The sequence below is a fragment of the Phascolarctos cinereus genome, unplaced genomic scaffold (genome assembly GCF_003287225.1).
Source record: "Phascolarctos cinereus isolate Bilbo 61053 unplaced genomic scaffold, phaCin_HiC Scaffold_3;HRSCAF=262, whole genome shotgun sequence".
Classification (NCBI taxonomy): Eukaryota; Metazoa; Chordata; class Mammalia; order Diprotodontia; family Phascolarctidae; genus Phascolarctos; species Phascolarctos cinereus.
The window spans coordinates 75,035,197-75,055,722 of record NW_027555736.1 but is presented as its reverse complement, the minus strand read 5'-3'; the positions used below and the strand labels follow the sequence as shown (position 1 = coordinate 75,055,722).

Here is a 20,526-nt window from a genome sequence, read left to right as displayed (position 1 = left end):
ATGTCTAAAAAGATCAGAAAACCTAAGCTGTGTTTATTCCAAGTCACACCCTTCCATGCTCACCAATTTATTTTGAACTAAAGGAGGGTATTCAGCATTTTGTCTTGTAATTTAACAAAATTACTGTTGAGGAAGGATTAACAATTTGGGCATCAGTCAAATCAAGAGTCTTTGTCTGCCCTGTAACAAAATGAGTGAAGCTGTATGTAGTGAGGGGTGATTGAAGAAATAAAGAGCATTTTATCATCAAAGATTCACCCAGCAAAACATAATTGTTCAGAGTTTTAATACTATTGCTATTGGGATATATGCACATTAGGAGGGGAGGGGGAGCAATGTTAAAAAGTTGACAAAACCCAGAATGAGAGAATTTTAGAGTTCAAGGGAGAGGAGGAGATTTCTAAGCAAAAGGTAATTCTGATATGGCTTATAGGAATGTGGGGGTGGGGGGAATGCTGTTTCTCTGTTTTAACAAAATAGGATGCTCAAATTTAGTTATTTTGATATGGGAATATACGACTAGGAAGTGCAGAGTAGGAGCATGCTGAACATGGAGTTAGGAAGACCTGGATACAGTTCCCCACCTCTGTCACTACTAGTTGTGTGATCACAGGTAGGTCACTGATCCTCTCTGAGACTTCGTTTCCTCATCTGTAAAATAGGAATAATCATACTTGTAGTTGTTACCTCACAAGGTTGTTGGGAGGCCTACAAGATAGTGCCTGAAAAGCTCTTGGCAAATGTTAAAGTGCTATATAGTTGTCAGTTATCATCACTATCATTATTAATAAGCAAAAAACTCTAATGCTTTTACTGTTTTTTTTCCCACATAAAACAATCTCCCTTCGTCCACAGAAGTTGGCATCCTGCTCAAATCCAGTAATAGTGAAAGCAAACAGAGAAATCCACGCCTACTGTGGGATTTCCTCTACCACTCCTGGCTTGAAAATGGCGGAGAAGTCAAGAACACTCTCAACAATACCAATGCACTGCCTTCACTATGACTCAGAGTACTGACTGGCATCTCTGCAGCTAAGTGGTCCACTGGATAGAGTGCTGGACCTGAAGTCCCAAAGACCTGAGTTTAAATCTGAACTCGATGTGTGACCCTGGGTAGATTCTATTTGCTTCAGTTTGCTCGTTTAAATCTGAACTCGATGTGTGACCCTGGGTAGATTCTATTTGCTTCAGTTTGCTCGTTTAAATCTGAACTCGATGTGTGACCCTGGGTAGATTCTATTTGCTTCAGTTTGCTCATTTGTAAAATAGGAATCATAATAGCACCTACCTCCCAGGGCTGTTATGAAAACAAAATGAGATATTTGTAAAATGCTTTGTAAAACTTAAAGAGCTATATATACGTGCTACCTATTATTACTATTATTATTGATAACTCCTAATACTCTTGACTAACAGGTTCCCTAATATAACTAAATGTTCACTGAACAGAATTGTTGTTTTAAAAGCAGATGGGTAGTTAGATGCTCACACCCCTGAGATTTATGTACAGAATCCTCTCACTTGCTGTAATCCTCGCTTGGCAACTCATTTTATATATGAGTATTCTGAAGATGCATTAAAAGAACATGTCAGTAAAATAAATTTAAAAAACACATTTTTATGAATATTCTGAGGGGTTTTTTTTAGACCCCCTAATGAAAGGCACGTATTCCAACCAAGTCTTCTGTCTTGTAGGGAACAAAGGAACTTCTCACTCAGCATGTTTAAGAGGAAATGAAGTTCCTGGCTTCCCAGTCCTTGGCAGCTAAGGAGTCCCTTCTTCAGACAGCCTAGTCTGACCATGTTATACATCTTAAGGCCAGGAGAAATCTCAGTACAATCCAACATTAAGTCAATGATCACATCATTAAGGAGCTGGAAATCACTTGCTTTTCTTCCAAAGTCTTGTTTAAAGAACATGGTAGAGGAGGAGTCAGCGGCCTCTTGGTGGAACAGGTGGAGGAGGATGGAAGTTCTCTCTACTTGGAGGCCTGAAATGAAACAAGGAAAGCAGGTTGTGAAATTGATTAGATGGACTTCAAAGTTAAGATCCATAATATGTTACACCGTTTACAAAGCATGCAAAATACACACACACACACACACATACATTTTTTTATATTCACTTCCTGTGACCAGATGTACACGAATATGCTTGGCTGTTGTTTTTTTAAGACTTCAAAGAAAAGGGCAACAAAGTTACTGACAGTGTTTTCATGTTAATTTGTTGTTCTACAGCTCTAATGGGTAAGAGATCAGTTCAATAGATATGAAGCAAGAGAAACAAAGCAAAATATTTTGGCCCATAGCATGCTGAAAAGGGTAGTTGAAAGAGAGCTGTTCGGGGCACAGGGTGCTGTTTAGCATCTTCACTGAAAAGAATGGTGTTGGGAGTGGGGAAGAGAAGGGAAGAGAAATAGAAAGATGCGTGGAATAGATAGCCTAGAGTCCTAGGATGGCTGCAAAAGATGTGAGCCTTATACTTATTCTCTATCTTGCTTTTCTGTTTTCACTTGGTTTTGTTTTCATCTCCTGTTTTATGTGTGCCAGATGACTGATCTGAGGCAGGCATCCTAAGAAATGTTGCATAAAAGCAGATTGGTGACTGCTGTTAACTTCTGTTCAGTTTGGTTTTTTGGTGGGTTTACATTGTATCTTGCTAGTTTACTGAGCAATTAATTGTATTAAATCATTAATTAGCTGATTCTCTAGGGTTTTCTAAGTAAACCATCACATCAGCAAGTGGAGATAATTTGATAGTTTTTTCCCTTTTTTCCCCCCTAGTTTATGTTTTTAATTTCTTTCTTTTGACTTATTGCCAACACTAACATTTTTAGAACTATATCAAATAGCAGTGGGGGAAAGGGGCATCCTTGTGTTCTATGTATTCTGATTAGCTTGTCATACTAACTTCATATTACTTTAAGTCTCATTTGCCGTGTTTCCATTGTTTTTGAATGCCTGTGAATGGTTTTCCCAACTTGAGTAAAGCCCAAGTGACTATTTACAGATGAAATCAACTGTTTGCAGATGGGCAGGTTTCCACACATGTGTTGTAACATGCATATTTAATTATGTTGGAAACTAGCCAACAATCAGAGAAAGAGAGTACAATCAGGCACTCCTTAATTATCACTCTCCTTCACATAATTGTTATGCTACCTAGAAGTCAAAGTTGGAGGAATTACTCAACAAATGCTTACTGAAGGCCCTTTGTGCAATTTTTTTAAGTGAGGAAAAGAAACTCACTAAGCAGTTTAGGAAAGGAAGGGTGGCTCTTGGTTTAGGGTATAGATTAGAAGCTTCAAAGGCACAAGAAGGACATAGTAACAAAGCCCATCATTGTCCAGTTCTTCTGACTCCTGAAAATGGACAGCTTCTTTGGGCTAAATACTGAGTGAGTAAATTTTACACTGAAAAATCAGATCTTGTTTAAACTGCACAGTGTATCACAGAATCAGGAGGAATGGGTACAAAAGAATTCTAGAGTTTAAATGGTACCTAGAGGGTTACTTAGCCCTGTCTTCTGCCTTCGAAAGAGATGACTGTGTATTCTTTTCTTGAAGATTTTCAGAGAAACCAGAGATTTTGAAAAAATTATTACAAGAGCTATTTATATATTGGATTGCCAATATACACATTTATTATGGGTTGCAATCTGCCCTGTTGAAAGGTAGTTACACTGATGAAATCGTGAATTCAGTGAAGTATTTATATGCCCTGTATACTTCAAATAGATTTAATGACACATTTACACTTTTATTTCCAAACATAACAAACCCCAAATCCATCACATTTAAACTTCTTTGCAAGTACTTTTTAACAAATGAAATCAGATTTTCAATCTTTGCCCCCCTCTTCTTATTTCTCCTCTCATTTTCATAATGTTCTTACTAAATATCATGACCAAATAATTTTCTGATTATTTTACACACAAATGAAACCCCATTTCTGACTTTGGACCAATTTCATGAAAACCTGTCTGTTCTCATTTTTCCTTCCTGTTTAACAAGATTCCATAAACTCTGTGTGGTTATAGCCTATTAATTTGCCAACTCTATCTTTCTGACTTGTTACTTAGTCATTTCAGCTGTGTTTGACTTTTCACGACCCCATTTGGGGTTTTCTTTCAAAGATACTTGAGTGGTTTGCCATTTCCTTCTCCAACTCATTTTACAGATAAGGAAACTGAGGCAAACAAGGTTAAGTGACTTGCTGAGGGTCACACAGCTAGTAAGTGTCTGAGGCTAGATTTGCACTCAGGTCTTCCTGACTCCAGGCCAAGTGCCCTATCCACTGTGCTACCCAGCTGCCCCAATATTTCTGCTGCCCCCTGTTAACTAGCCTCAGAACTTTTTAATAATTTCATATGTGAAAGTCATCTTTTTCTCATACCTTCTTGGACAGATGCCTTATATTCTAACCTCAGAAATTTATGTTACCTTTAACCAGTAGCATATTCTGTAACAGATGACATACAATTTACATACTATATCAGAAAGCTATGTAACTAAACGCATTAAATCTATGGAAAATTGATGGCTGAAGATGGGTAATCAATTGCTGATCATATTAATATTTTTAAATGATGCTTAATTACAAAATTGTATGACAGAATTATTAGCCTTGTTTTAAACCCCTCAGAGTACAAAATCCTGAAATTACAAATTAATATATAGCATTTACATAGTGCTTTGAGGTTTAAAAAGTGCTTTACGTATGTTATCTCATTTGACTTGAATAAATCCTTTATACCTAAACATTACATAACACATTAGGCCATTAGGCAGTGTGGCTCAGTAGGCATAACACTGGGCCGGGAGTTAGGAGAATTGGATTTTAGGCCCAGCTCTGCCACAAATTAGCTCAGTGGCCTTCAATAGGTCATTACACTTTGCTGGGAAATTTCCTTATCTTCAGAGTAAAGGGAATTATGATCCCCAGTTTTAACATTATAATTCTATTCATTTACAAAGGCTATAGTATACTTCAGTGGAAAGAACACTGGCTTTGGAGTCAAAGGTCCTGGGTTCAAATCCTACCTCTGTCACTATGTCACCTTGGTTAAGTCACTTAATCTTCCCAAGAGTAGCTTAGACTAGATCAGTGGCATTAAATTCCAATAGAAATGGGTCCCTGTGAAGCACATATTGACTTAGAAAACTACAAATTAACATTATCTCTGTTGTACCTTATTTTTATTTATTTTGTTAAATATTTTCCAATTATATTTTAATTAATTAATTTTAATTTGGGGCTGCACTGGGGAGTTTTGTGTGTTGCTTACACTAAATTCGACACCTCTGGAATAGATGACCTCTAAACCCCCTTCTAGCTCAAAACCTCAGATCCTATGATAGCTATTCTTTTGACCCATCTTGGTAATATGGCTCTTCCACCTAAAAGATGCTGTTAGTCTTTGAATAAGCCCTCTGGGGCTTAAGGAAGGAGATGAAGATTTCCAAATCTCAGGGCACCCTAACCTTCCAGAATCTCTGGCAGGGCTCTGGGAAAGTCCCTTTGTCTCCTAATTATCTCTGTCTGGGAGATACCAGAAGGTAGGAGAGAAGTGATGAAAAGGAGGTGGGAAGGTGCCAAATACAGACCAGTCATTACAGTTTTGTTTTGGGGCTGCTTCCTCTTTTCCTTCTAGGGATCATGTAGAAAGAAATTCCCCCTTTCAGAAAATGGGCCCCAAAGTGAAAAGCACCCCCCTCTAAAACACACATACATATTCTCCTGCCCTAGAAAGCTAGGAGCATGGAGACAGAGGCACCACTTCTCCACTCCTATGATCCAAATCTCTTGCCTTCTAAGGTACAGACACCGTCCTTGAATGCCTTGGACCTACTGACATCCCATAGTCTCTGCCCCCTGCCCCCACCTTGTTTGTCCCTCAGCCACTCCCTCCAGGGACCTGGCTCCTGAAAATGTTTCCTGCGGGTAGAGATGAAGTTGTGTTTGTTTTTGTATCTCTTACCAGCATTCCTCATACAACAGGTGCTTATTAAATGTTTGCATAACAACCGCCCTTTCCCATGGTTCCTGCCATCCCCACTCCATGTAATTCTTTTTACAAACCTTTGCCCCACAAAATATTTGGCAAGAATTATCTCTGGACCCTTCACAATATTTCTGAAAAGGCTGCATGGTGGTAGGAAGGGAGACGTCATCAGGAGAGACCTAGCTGGGACACTTACTGGTTGTGTGATTTTGGACAAATTACCACCTGTCTGGGCCTCACTTCACTATCTGGAAAAATGAGTATAATAATATCTGCACCACCTACTTCACAGGGAAAAGCATTTTGTAAACTTTAACAGTGATTCATCTATACCTACACAATAGTTTTACTATTATGGTTCTTTGCCATATTTTTTTGCCCCTTTCAATGGCTTTACAAAGTTTCCTCTATTCTTGTGCTTACCATGGGTACAATAAAAACTTTAAATAATTAACTTTTCTTCAAATGGTTTATTCTTCATTGCTTTTATAGTTTTTTAAAATATTCTCAGTACTCTCCAATTTCCTTTTTTTTTTGGCTCCCTTTCTTTATATCCCTCAACCTAGACATACTTTTCTATTTTAAAAAGTGTTTATTAATATCTTTGGTTACCATAATGCCTTTATTTCCAATCAAATCTCTCCCCTCTTCCTCTCCATGTATATAATTTTCTAACAAGTCTCTAAATAATTTAGAGGACAGAAGAAAGATTGTTTCCCTTTTCTTTCTTTTAATACAACAAAGTATTACATTGATTATTTTCTTCCACAATTGCCACATTCACAGTGAGCTCAGGGACCAAATAAAGAACCCATTCCTTTTTCCTGCTATACTTGGAGCAAACAAGTTCTCCCCAGCCTGCATCTATGTTGTCAGAATTTTTTTTATAGTATTAGGTTACTACTGACTTAATTTAGCCAATGCCTGCATTTTTCATGGACAAACCTAGATAGGAACCAGCCACATAAAACTTCCAAATCTGAATGTATCAGAAACTCTCTTACCCTAGTAATGCAACTTATGTCTGTCAAACTGAGGACTAACCTCAGGGACAAGCTGAAGTGTCATTTCCTTCCTGCAGGAAGTAATTTCTCTAATTTTTGTACATGCAAAGCATTTTGTTGGCGCTGCTGCACTTCTAGGTTCTATTTTTTTCATAGTTATTTCCGTCTATTCTTAGCGTATCTCCCTAGCTAGACTATAAGCTCCATGAGGTCAGAGATCGCATCTCATTCTTCTTTGCATCATTCACAGAGCCTTGTACACAGCAGATGCTTAGTAAATATTTGAATTTGGCCTGGAAAATATTTAAACTATGGGTTGTTAATGGGAACTATGGAGTTTCCAAGAGATTGTGAAGATTCCTGCTGACATTAAGAACTCTACAGATACCTAAACAGCATACAAGCTCTTGCATTTCATCATTTATAGCTGGTGGAGGCATACAGCTGCTTTCTAAATTACATTTGAAAAGTTCCCTAAAACTCTATTGACTTGTTAGATTTTGTTTCTTAGCCTTAGAAAGAAATCAATAAATCAATCAGCAAGCATTTTAAGATTTGTTTGGAGACTACATCTCTCTAACTTACCCAGGATGGAAATGTAGAAGCCATTCATGGGCGCCATTTCACTATGGATTGGCAGGGAAGATTTGACCTACTCCATTTCCAATCTGGGCCATTTCGCCCCTCCTTGGGTAGTCTGTGGGCTCCTCCCTCTCCTCCTCCCAAGGACTCACCATATTGACACCACATTTGGTTTGGACAATCAATAAATAGCTCTAACTGCAGCTAAGATCTCCCAAGCTCCAGTGAGATCCTCTAAGCTCAGCCTCCCTGGTAGCAGGGTTAGAGACGCCTGCCACTATGCCTGGCTAACAAGCATTTATTAAGCACTTGCTATATTCCAGGCACTATGCAAAGCTTGGGGATAGAAAGAAAGGCAAAACCAAAAGGTCTTTGCCCACAAAAAGGTTACACACTAATAGGAAAGATCCATAAGAGAGCAGCGATGCTGCTTAGAGCAACTTTTTTTTTTTTTTAGGCAATGGGGTTAAGTGACTTGCCCAGGGTCACACAGCTAGTAAACGTCAAGTATCTGAGGCCGGATTTGAGCTCAGGTCCTCCTGACTCCAAGGTCCGTGCTCCATCCACCGCGCCAACTAGCTGCCCCTTGCTTATAGCAACTTCAACATTAATAACCATGCCTTATGTTTACATAGAGCTTTATACTTTCAGAAATATTGCCATGTGCATTATCTCATTTCATTCTCATTTCAACCAGTGGAGTATGTAGCACTGCTATTTTAAACTCTGTTTTACAAATAAGGAAACTGAGAAATAAAGTGATTTTTACCAAAGTCACCTAATAGACATAAAGTATTATTAATTCTCCATAATACATTGTTTAACCTGTTAACTGGGGAACTTAAATTTATACTAAATGTTTCTATAAACATTATTTAAAATAAATTATTTTCATAATACATTAAAATACAGACATTTCAATAATAAGTACATCATTGCTCCTATTTCTATCAAATATTTGTGTTAGAAGAGGCCTCAAAAACCTTCTAGTTCAATCCCACTCACTGTACAGATAAAGAAACTGAGGCACAGACAGTTTAAATTCATTGCCCAAGGTCACAGAGGTAGTATGAAAATGGGCTTGAACTCAGCACCTCTAACTCCAAATCCAGTGCTCCTTCTATTGTACAAAACTGCCTCTCTAGCACTGTAAGCTTTTTGAAGTTCTTCCCTATGCCTTACGACTCCTAACCTCATTTTCCCTTCTCACTAGGACCTCTAATCCCCCTATCCTTCATTACTTTCCCATGTAATTGCTCCTATGTTGGTCACACTCTCCTTCCCTTCCCAATTTTGTAGTTTAACAATACATTTAGCTCTTTTCTCAAACGCTTGTTCCCTTCACCCTCTTTCTGATCCTCTTTACTAGATCCCAACCATGGATTACTGTCACCATCTTCCTCCTTTGTTCCTATTCAAATACTGCTGAATAAAGCTAGAGGAAGCCAGGAGCCTGCACTGACTGCATCCACTACATATTTATGTTATCCAAACTCAACTGGGCCCTCACCACAGCAAGGCGATCCAACTTCTAATTTATTCTCTACCCACTCACCACAATGGCTTTTCCAAACTGCTTCTCTCTACAATCTTCCCAATAGTACCCCTTTCCCCACACTCTTAGCTGAGGATCTCATCTTATATACATATTTGACTGAAAACACTGAGTTCATTCACTGAGGACTTCCTCTTCTCCCTTTTACCCATCTAACACCTCTGACATCATCCTGTCTTCTCCAGCAAAGAGTCTTCATGCCCTCCCTAATCTTCAGTCTCCCCTTGTTTATTGGCTTCATCTCTGTTACCTACAAAAATACCCATCTCCCCAAGCCTGTGATCCTAACCTCCTTGCTAGTTATCATCCTATGTATCTCCTTCCCTTCTCAGATAAACTCTTTGAAAAAGCTCTCTATAGTCAGTGCTACCACTTCCTTTCTCCTTCCTTGTTTCTATGATCTCACACCCTCTGAAGTCTGGCCTCCAGCCTCATTATCCAACTGAAACTGTTCTTTCTAAAGTTACTAGTGTTCTCTGACTTGCCATATCAACGATATTTTCTCAATACTCATGCTTGACCTCTCAACAGAACAGAAACTGTTGATCACCTTTTCCACCTTTTCTTTCCTTTTTCCCCTTTTGGGGTTTTCACAACATTGCTCTCTCTTGATTCTCCTCTTGCCTGTCTGATCGCTCCTTCTTGGTCTCTTTTGCAAAATCTTTATCCAGGTCATGTCCACCAACTGTGGGGGTCTTTCCTGGGCCCTCTTTATTTTTTCTATATATTATCTCAGCTGATAATCTCATCAACTCTCATTGATTCAGTTTTCAGTTCCATGCAAATAATTTCCAGGGCTATATATTCAGCCCCCAGTCAGGTGGCACTGTGGATAAAGCACTGGGCTTGGAATCAGGAAGACTCTTCTTCCTGAATTCAAATCCAGTCTCAGACACTTACTATTTATGTGATCCTGGGCAAGTCACTTGACCATGTTTGTCTCTTTTCCTCATCTGTAAAATGAGCTGGAGAAGTAAATAGCAAACCACTCCAGTATCTTTCCAAGAAAACCCCAAATGGGATCATGAAGAGTTGGACATGACTGGACAACAACAACAGTCTCCTTAGCTCTGGTCACATATCTACAACTGCCTATTGGACATCTCACACTGGATGCCCCTAGACATGCCCCATCTCAACATGTCTACAACTGAACTCATTATTTTTCACCCAATGCCTTCCCCCTATTCTGAATTTCTTATGACCATCAAGGGCACCACCACGCTCCCAGTCACACGGGTTCTCCACCTCAATGCCATCCTTGACTCCACACTTTCAATCACCCCACATATCCAAATAGCTGCCAAATGATGTAACTTCCTTCTGAACGACCTTTGTCATGTGTGTTCTCTTCTCTCCCCTCACATAGCCAGCAATCTAGTTCAGGCCTTCACCTCTCTCTTGGACTATAGCCTTCTAATTGGTCTTTCCATCTCAGGTCACCGCTTAATTCAATCCATCCTCCCATAGCTGCCAAAGTAAATCTTCTTAAAGCATGGATCTGACTGTGTCATTGCTGTCCCCTATCCCCCCAACTCAGCAAACTCTAGCGGCTCCCTAATATCACCAGAATTAAATATAAATTTGTTAAATTTGAGTTTAATTAAGAATTAAGCAATTTTTAAACTGGCATAAACTCTAATACCACCAACATTAAATCTAACATCCTTTGTTTGGAATGTTAAATTCTTCACAATCTAGTCCCTTCCTGTTATTCCAGTGTACATCCATGTCGTTCCCTTCCACACACTCCATGATCCAATCACACTGGACTACTTCTTGTTCTCTGCCCACAGCATTCTATCTCCCATCTCCATACTTTTGCGCTGGCTGTCCCTTCTGCCTGGAATGCTCTCCAGAATCCCTGGCTTCCTTTAAGACTCAGCTCAAATGCTACTTTGTGTAAGAAGACTTCATTGGTTCCTCCAGATGCTAAAGTTGCCTTCTCTAAGGCTACCTTTTAACCTCACCCTTAGATATCTTGTATGCACCGATGTATTAACTATCATCTCTCCCAGTGACGTGTAAATTCCTTGCGAGCAGGTACTATTTTTGCCTTTCTGGGTCTCCCTAGTGCTTGGCTGGCACATTGCTGTTTGGTCACGTCTTACTCTGTGACTTCTCAGACCATACCGTCCGTGTGGTTTTCTTGGCAAATATACTGAAGTAGTTTGCCATTTCCTTCTCCAGGGGATGAAAGCAGACAGAGGTTAAGTGACTTGCCCAGGGTCACACAGCTAGTAAACGCAAGAGGCCAGATTTGAACTCAGGTCTTCCTGACTCCAGGCCCAGTGATTCATCCACTGAGCCATCTGGCTGCCTCCTAACTGGCCCTCAAGTAAGCACTTAATACCTGTTGATTGACTCGTACACAGTAAATGCTTCATAAATGCCTGTTGACCGTCCTCAGAACATAGCACAAGATGATAAAATGAGGTTCAGAGAAGGTCAATTACATAGTAACTATTAGAATCAGCACTAAAACTTGGGTTTCTTGCCTTCAAATGCTAAGTCTTTTCCACTAGTCTATGCTTATAATAAATGATTACATTATACTTAAAATTCTACCAGTTACAGTGTGGCTTATCAAACCTGTGACCCTTGTGTCACAAAACAGGTGTGGACATTTTAGTTGAAAGATCATCCATTCAAATGAGATCACATTGGTAAGGAACTTAGCACAGTGCTGGCACTAAATAAATTCTTATTCCCTCCCCTCCATTTATATCTACTCTTATGAGATCAAAGCTCTGTTTCCTCAACTGAGACACACTGAGTGTCCTGGCATAGCTTACCTTTGTGAGGCAGCTCGTGGAGGTATCCTGGGAGGCCTTTCAAGTGACTTGAAGGGGGCTCTCTCCACGTGCTGGGGACCTGGGCTACGGCTTCTGTTAACTTCTGGGAATTCATTGTCCTTCAAGAAGCAAAATCAGGAGCAAGAAAAGGGGGGGAAATGAAGTTTCAGCCACTCATGTAGGATTGAGATTACTGTCTCTAAGTCTCCCTGGGGCCAATAAGCAGGAATTTATAGAAGAGTGGCTTGCAGACCTGATTGGCTGCTTCACACAGACATTACACATACATACAAAACTATCATGTCTTCCAATTTCAAGATGAAATTAATCAGGAATAAGGTAAGAACGATTAGCAGCAGCTGTGACACCAGAAAGACCCTGACCACAATCTAGAGGTATGACCTAAGGGATAGATACCAGAAAGTCCAACTATTGCTAACAAGGTCATCCACCAGTTCTGATAACTGTCTGGTACTGACCTAGCAATGGGCAGTGTGGTCGCCTAGTCACTTATGATGGTCACCATGAAGACAAGGACTGAGCCCTTGGTTTTCTTGAACTACCCAAACCCTTTTACTTATGGGGAAGGTTCTATGGAATCTTTTAAAAAAAAAACTAATTAAACCAAACTGCTCTTTTGAGAAACAGAATTTTAAATCATCCTCAAACCAAAATTTTATGATGAGTGAGACAGGATCCCAATCTTACCTCATTGTCACCTTCCATCCCACTGCTGACACTGAGGACACTTCGTGTGCTGGAACGGTTACTATTGCTACCTGATTGATGGGAAAAAAAAAAAAACCCAGCTGAGCCAGATGTAGAATCACGTAGGTTAAAAGGAAATCAAACATTTACTTATGGGTGAGGGCTTTTGCTTTTCCTGTTTCTAAGAAAAGGGGCGTGTATATCTGTGTGTAACCAAATTGACTGCCTTATGTTGAAGTTTTATTTTTTTTGCATTGTTTCCAGCTTAAAGCTAGACAAATCCGATGCCCTCTACTCCCTTCTATTTATGATCACTTATAATTGATGGCCCTCAGCTATTTACTGGCTTTTCTGCATCTGAGAAATATAAGTTGAAATTGAAAATATGGCAAAGAAGCAAATAAAACAATAACGATATCATTTTGTCAAAGTCAGTACCTCTTTTGAAAAAGTAAATAGCATGGAGTTTGTGCTTTTATGTATGAGTTCAATGTCTGTTTTTGTTTATGAGTACTAATGTACAGGGCAGGTAGGTGCACAATGGAGAGTGCCGGGTCAGGAGTCAGGAAGACATCTTCCTGAGTTCAAATCTGGCCTCAGACACTTACTAGCTGTGTGACCCTGGGCAAGTCACTTAACCCTGTTTGCCTCAGTTTCCTCATCTGTAAAATAAGCTGGAGAAGGGAATGGCAAACCACTCCAGTATCCTTGCCAAGAAAACCCCAAATGGGGTCATGGAGAGTCAGACATGACTGAAAAATGACCAAACAACAAGAAACACTTACTACCTGTGAGAAAAATCACTTTACGACTGCAACTAGGTAATCTCTGAGAAACTTCCTGCTCTAAATCCTCAAATTCTTAGTTCAGAATAAGGAATACATAGCCTTTTATCTATCCCAATATAAGGCTTGCTTTTAAGGGATGTCCTATTTTACATACGTCAAATCTCATTATGGTGAATTCCAAACAACTGTTCAAATTCTTGTTCTGTGCTACAATTTTGTTGTACCAAATATAGCTCTAATAAATGGGCCACTCACTAGGGTCTGGAAGGCCTTTTTTCCCCTTTCTTCCTCCAATATGGAGATTAGTTAGAACCAGGTAGAATTTGTAATTGTTTTTCCATAGATCTCAAACTATAATAATACCTGACTTAGAATATTCAAGCATATACACACATGTGTGTATGTGTATGTATATATCTATCTATCTCTTCAGTCATTCAGATGTTTTTAGCTCTTCTTGACTCCAGAGGCCATACTGTCCATGAAGTTTTCTTGGCAGAGATACTGGAGTGGTTTGCCATTTCTTTCTCTAGTAGATTAAGGCAAACAGATGTTAAATGACTTGACCAAGGTTATATAGTGAGGTAAGTATCTGAGGCTAGATTTGAACTCAAGTCTTCCTGACTCCAGGCCCAGAGCTCTATCCACTGAGCCATCTAGCTGTCTCATACATATAACCAATACAATAATAATGTGGCATTTTAAGGTTGAAAAAGCACTCTACGTACATTAACTCATTTGATCTTCACAACAACCTTATGAGGTAGCTAGTTACTACACACAGATACTATTAGCCCCTTTTTTATAGAAGAAGGAACTGTGGTTTGTCCTTTGTTTTTGAAGAGGACCATGACATCAGGAAGATGATGCTATGACTTGCAATTGATGGATTTAAGCTAGGGAGGCCTGTGCAAAGTCTCCAGCCTCACTATCTCCTCCAGAGCCATCTGGGTCCAGTGGCAAGATATAGATCAGGATGACTGGAGATGGCCCAGAAGCAGTGGGAGACTTTGGCCTTTTTAAGCTAAGGTCTTTCCAAGTTGTCCCTTTGCCTGAGGCAAGGCCCATTCAGTAATTAGGCCAGTTAAGATGTGAGTCAAGGGATGGCCCCTTTAATTTAAAAAAAAAAATATATATACATATATATGAAACCGGGAGGAGAAGACCATTAGGGTTGTTTCTGGCCCAAAAAGAAACAATTACTATTTGCATTCACTCTGAGCCATCAGGGCACAAAAAAACCCCATTAAGTGATGCTTAGGCAGGGACCTATTTTGGCCAGTCCTTGAGAGAGAGAGTGAATTGAGATTCAGAGGGATTAGGTGACTGGTCAATGGTCACATAGCTTGTGATTTTAAATTTAGTGCTCTCTCCACTATACTAGGCTGTCCCTTAAGTTGATAGTCTATAGGTAATAATAATAATAATAATAATGACAACCTTCATTATTGATTGACCATAGAGTATATGCTTTGCATTGGTTTTTCTTTTTTTTCAATTAAATTTTCTTTTCTTCAATTACCTCAAAATCCTCCTCACCCTCACAGCCCCCATTTGAGAAAGAAAGATAAACAAAACCCCTTTTGCAAACACGTATAGTCAAGCAAAACAAATTCCTTCATTGACTACATACAAAAGGAAAATGTCTTGGTCTGTGCCCTGAATCTATCACCTCCTTATTAGAGGGTGGATAGCATGTTTTACCATACTTCTCCAGAATTGTGGTTGGTCACGGTGTGGATCAGAGTTCCTAAGTCTTTTAATGTTGTTCTTTGCAATATTGTTAAGATAAACTGTTCTCTTGGTTCTACTCACTTCACTTTTTATTAATTCGTATAAATCCTCTCAGGTTTTTCTGAAACCATCTATATCATGTCTTACGGCTCAATATTATTCAATCATATGTATATGCTGTAACTTATTCAGCAATTCCCCAATTGATGGGTATCCTCTCAGTCTCCAAGTCTTTACTACACCAAAAAGAGTAGCTATAAATATTTTATAACTATTTTGTCAATCTTTACTTAGAGTTTGCTTTGCTTAGGCCTAATGTCTCCCTTAATATGCCCTCCCTCTTACTCTCTCTTTTCCCTTTTGAATGAAATATATTTCTGTACCCTATAGTGTGCATATCTATCTTCTTCACTCTTTTGACCAATTCAGGTGAGAGTGAGGTTCAAATGTTGCCTGCTCCTGTTGGTGAGGATGGGATCTAGACCCCAAAAAAGAAAAACCCTGGATTTTCCCACATGGCCAAATCTCTAGCTTTCCCCTGAGGCTATAATCCCATCAACTGGCCTTTCATTTTGGCTACACCCAATCTCCCAATTCTCTGTTACCTTTAACCTAGCCTTGCCTTCCATTGTTTTACCTCTCTGTGGCCCCTTAATCATAGCTAGGCTCCATTCTTCTTTGGCCACATGGTCCAGGTCCCAGGAGTTCTGTTCACCCCAGCTTACTGGCCACTCCCATTCAGATCTCCCTAGACCCCTCCTCCTCCTTAGACCCCAAACTACTTGGCCACTCCTAGATCCCTCCCACAGTCTTTCTGTATATATAATGTCCACCTTGTCACCATTAAGGTGCTCAGATTCTTAAAATCTAGCCAATGTTCAGACTCCTTTAAGAGCCTGCCTAATATGGCAGATATTCTAATAAACCTTATCTTCGGTTGAAAGAAGGCTTGGGTCAAATTCTTTTTGGCAGGAACCGCTTGTTGTGATTTTGGGGTCCCAGCACTCCTAAACCCCTAAACCTCATCACTAAACCTTCCTACTTATTTATACAGGCTGCCATTTATAGATAGCTACTTGTGTACCCTGTTTATAATTTTCCCCATCCTTCCTCTCTCTTTTCTTCCCTAGTATATTCCTCCTTTTCTCCCTTTCCATTCTTCATTTAAGATAATCCCAAAATGATAGAACTACTCCCTAGCCCTATAACTAATTAGACTTCTGCTTCAACCCTTGATGAGGATAGGGTCCTGAGGTGATGCATCTATCATCTCTCCATACTAGAAATTAGACATTTTATTCTTGTTTAGTTCCTTATGATTGTTATGTTTACCTTTTTACATTTTCCTTGATTCACATGTTTGCATTTCAACATTTCTAGGTAGCTCTGGTCTTTTGATTAGGAATGCTTGGAAGTACTCTATTTCAATAAAGATTTATTTTTTACCTCTCTAGGATTCTTTCTACTCAGTTTTGCTGGATAAGTTATTCTTGATTGTAAGCTTATATCTTTTGTCCTCTGGAATATTTATATTCCAAGCTCTCTGATCCTTTATAATGGTCGCTGCTAAACTGTGTGTAAACCTGACTGTGGTTCTTTACTACTTGAAGTTTTTCTTTCTGTTTTTTTTTTTGTGGTATTTTTTTTCTTTGATCTGGAAGTTCTGGATTTGGGCTATGATGTTCCTGGGATATTCATTTTGAAGTTTCTTTCTGGAGTTATGTGATGTGTTCTCTATTTCTACTTCGCCCTCCAGTTCTAAGAGTGTTGGGCAATTTTCTTTTGTGATTTCTTTAAATATGATGTCTAGGCTCTGAACGGGATGTCCCAGTGAAGACTTCTCAGTGTAATTAAGGTAATGAGTTCAGAAGGTAGTGTGAGAAATGAACTCTCAGAAGTGAAGGCTCCTTGAAGGGTCAAATAATTCTTGATTACGACTTTCAAAATCCTCCCCCACTCAGACCCTGTTTTTTAAGCACTTAACAGAAAGAATAAGCCTTGCTTCAACCCCAACCTGAGCTGTTTGCCCTTGGTGTCCCGCCTCTTTCCTTGTCTTTGAATTTCAAGTGCCTAGAATGTAAGCCCCACCTCCCAGTTAGAATGCAAGCCCACCCCCAGTCAAGGGGGTATGGGATAGTGGTGGGTGGAGACTTTGCATGGTGGGCGGAGAATTGTTTTTATAAGGCGGCCCCTGTTACTCGGGTCTCTGTCTCTCTCCACAGTGTATTGGAGGAGCAGACAGCCATCTCCCTAGATTGTAATAAAGGTAACCTTTGCTTTCCACCTTGAGAAGTCTCTGAGTTTAATTTGGGTTGGGGTCGCTGTCCCACACAGCTTTTTAAAACATCACATAAGTTATACTCTGATGATTCTTGAATTACCTCTCCTTAGTCTGTTTTCCAAGTTAATTGTTTTTCCTATGAAATAATTTATATCTTCTATTTTTCAGTCTTTTGATCTTATTTTACTATTTCTTATTATCTCATGGAATAATTATCTCCTATTTGGTCCACTTTAATTTTCAGGGAGTTCAGTGTTTGGTTAATATTTTGAACCTCTTGTTTTAAGCTATTAATTCCCTTTTCAATTCTTTCTTCTATAGCTCTAATTTTTTTCAATTAGCACTCTCATTTCATTTATTAAATAATTTTATACTTCAAAAAAACTCTTGCTTCATCTCTTCCAAGAATTTGAGTTGAACTTGTGCCCAAGGTGCTTTTCTTTTTTTTTTTTTGCTTTTTGGTGAGGCAATCAGGGCTATGTAGCTTGCCCAGGGTCACACAGCTAGTTAAGTGTCAAGTGTCTGAGGACAGATTTGAACTCAGGTCCTCCTGACTCCAAGGATAGAGCTCTCTCCACTGCACCACCTAGCCGCCCCTCAAAGTGCTTTTCTTTAAGGCTTTCCTTGTAGATGCTTTGGAATCATTCTCTTTTTCTGGGTTTGTGTCTTCAATGTCCCTGTCACCAGGATACTTTTTTTATGGTGGGAATTTTTTTTGCTTTTTCTTCTACTTTACTTCCTTGTTTCAGAGTTTAGGGGTGGGTTCCGCACACTTCTAGAGGGGATGTCTGAGCTGAGCTTGTGTTCTCTAGGGTCCCACTTTCACTTTCTTGAGGTATTGAGATTGTGTTCAAGAATCTCAGAGACAGCTCAGGCTGGGGACTTGCAAGCTTTCAGTGTTCCAAAAGTGATCTGATCCAAAGCAAAATCTGATTACTTCCCTCCTGGTAGGAGTTCCAAGCTACTGACCTGGGTTTGGGTCTGCACAACACTCCTGTTGGCTTGCTTCTGATTGGAATTCCAGTAGACTGCTGCTGTACTAAACCACTATCAGCCAGCTAGAAAATTCTGCTGGATCAGAGTTGCAGGACTGCAGGCTCCTCTGTGATCTGGGATCCTTGCCTTGATATTCCAGCGCAAGTTTCATACTGCACTAATGGATGGAACTACAACTTTGCTATGCTCTTGGGGTCACAGCCACACAGCTGCTCTTGTGTGTGAACCTGATTCTTGCTTAGTACACAGCCTAGGACCCATGACCAATACTCAGCCTGGACCCCCAACAGTAGGTCTCCTCCTCAGTCAGCCTTGGTTCTGTGACCTGGGCCTGGGGCAATGAGCAACTGAGCTACTGGTTGGCACTTATTCCTGAGTCCTGCCCCTTGGTCAGGCCCTTCTGTGTTGGATCTGGGACCTCTTCTTGCCCTGGTGCACACCCTTTCTCTGTGACAGAATACTTTGTAGTAGCTCTTCCTAGGTAGGCCCCCTCCCCAGTGTCTGCAGACCTCTCTTCTTTACCTTTGCCTGTGCCAACCTGGGCTGGAAAAATGACTCACTGGGATTTTTTTCTTCTTGGATTGCCTGATCAGGGCTTGGTCTGCTTTGTTTTTTAGGTCTGTGTGGAACAGCTGTGAGGCAGGACTCAGCTGTATTGCTTCTGCTTGCTACCAGATTGGCTCTTCAATAGCAGTGATGAGTTTACCAATCTCTCTTTACTGGTTAGGCCTTATGTCATGTTCTCACAACAGCTAGCTGGAACTGGCATGCCATCTGTGGTCATGGCATGGAAGGAAACTGGCCAAGTCAACAACATCCTCTAATCAGTCAAGCTAAAATAAAAGTCTTTGGCAGTAACCAAGTATCCTGCAACAGGGAATATTTTTTTCTATATCAAACCACAATACCTACTGCTCCCAGAAATCAATTCTTTCCTACCTAGGCACAAAATGCTATCAAGATAAAACACAAAGGAAAAATAATTTACTTTGGGACTATTATAATGGTCTGCTAATCTGTTTTCTTGCTTCTAGTCTATCCCCACTCCAATTCATCTTTCATATAGTTGGCAAAATGATCTTCTTAAGAACCCTGCCTGACCCTTGCTCAAAAGTTTTATGGGGCTCTCTACTGACTTGGGCAGCTAGGTGGTACAGTGGATATAGTGCTGGGCCTGGAGTCAGGAAGGCTCTTCTTCCTAAGTTCAAATCCTGCCTCAGACACTTACTAGCTGTGTGACTCTGGACAAGTCACTTAACCCTGCTTGCCTCAGTTTCCTCATCTGTAAAATAAACTGAAGAAGGAAATGGCAAACCACTCCAGCATCTCTGCCAAGAAAACCCCATATCAAGCGATGGAGAGTCGGACATGACTCAACAACAATATCGTTATGAGGATAAAATACAAGGTATTTAAGGTTCTCTACAATCTAGCACTATGTAAAACACATCAATTATTCTAAAAGAAAAAAAGAATGTCCTTCCTTAATCCCACTAACTTTTCATTTCTGTTTTTGTAAACTTTTTAAAAGTCATCAACAAATGCAAACATCTAATATACAAAGAAGGACAAAAAAGAGGTTTCTATATGAAACTGTGAGCTAATGTTATATACAATTTGTTTTTTAAAAGTGCATATTAAATTTAACAAGGAAGAAACAAAACTGTCCTGTTTGTGAACCCTTCCAAATTTCTTTCTTCTGTGTAATTAAAAAAAAAATCTACTGATACATTTTCTTCACCCTAAACTTTATTTGGCTCACTGACAATATACCTTAAACCCTTTCATTTTCGTATCTTGAACCCAGGTCTTTGATGACTCCAGACCCAGCCCTCTATCCGCTGGCACACTATCTCTGTTCAGTAGTAACTGGATTAAATCATGTGTGCAAGAAATTTACATAGAGACTTCTCGCAGAAGGCTGTAATGATAGCTAAGCCAGACATTGTTATATTGGCATAGTAGAAAGAACACAGGGCTGAGAACTGGAAGACTTGGGTATTAGTATTGAATCTGCAACTAACTTACTGCGTGATTTAGGACAAATACATCACCTCTCTGGGCCTCAGATGCTCTATC

General features: G+C 39.7%; 1 protein-coding gene across 1 annotated transcript in view; it reads right to left on the bottom strand.

Annotated features, from left to right (window-relative positions):
* Window positions 1-269: 269 nt before the first annotated feature.
* The window catches only part of PIK3AP1 (phosphoinositide-3-kinase adaptor protein 1), a 144,114-nt gene continuing 123,857 nt past the window's right edge, over window positions 270-20,526 (bottom strand). The window contains 3 exon segments of the mRNA XM_020996851.2: window positions 270-1,991; window positions 11,941-12,059; window positions 12,649-12,719. Of these exon segments, the coding sequence (XP_020852510.1) occupies window positions 1,934-1,991; window positions 11,941-12,059; window positions 12,649-12,719 (248 nt within the window). The 3' untranslated portion in view covers window positions 270-1,933.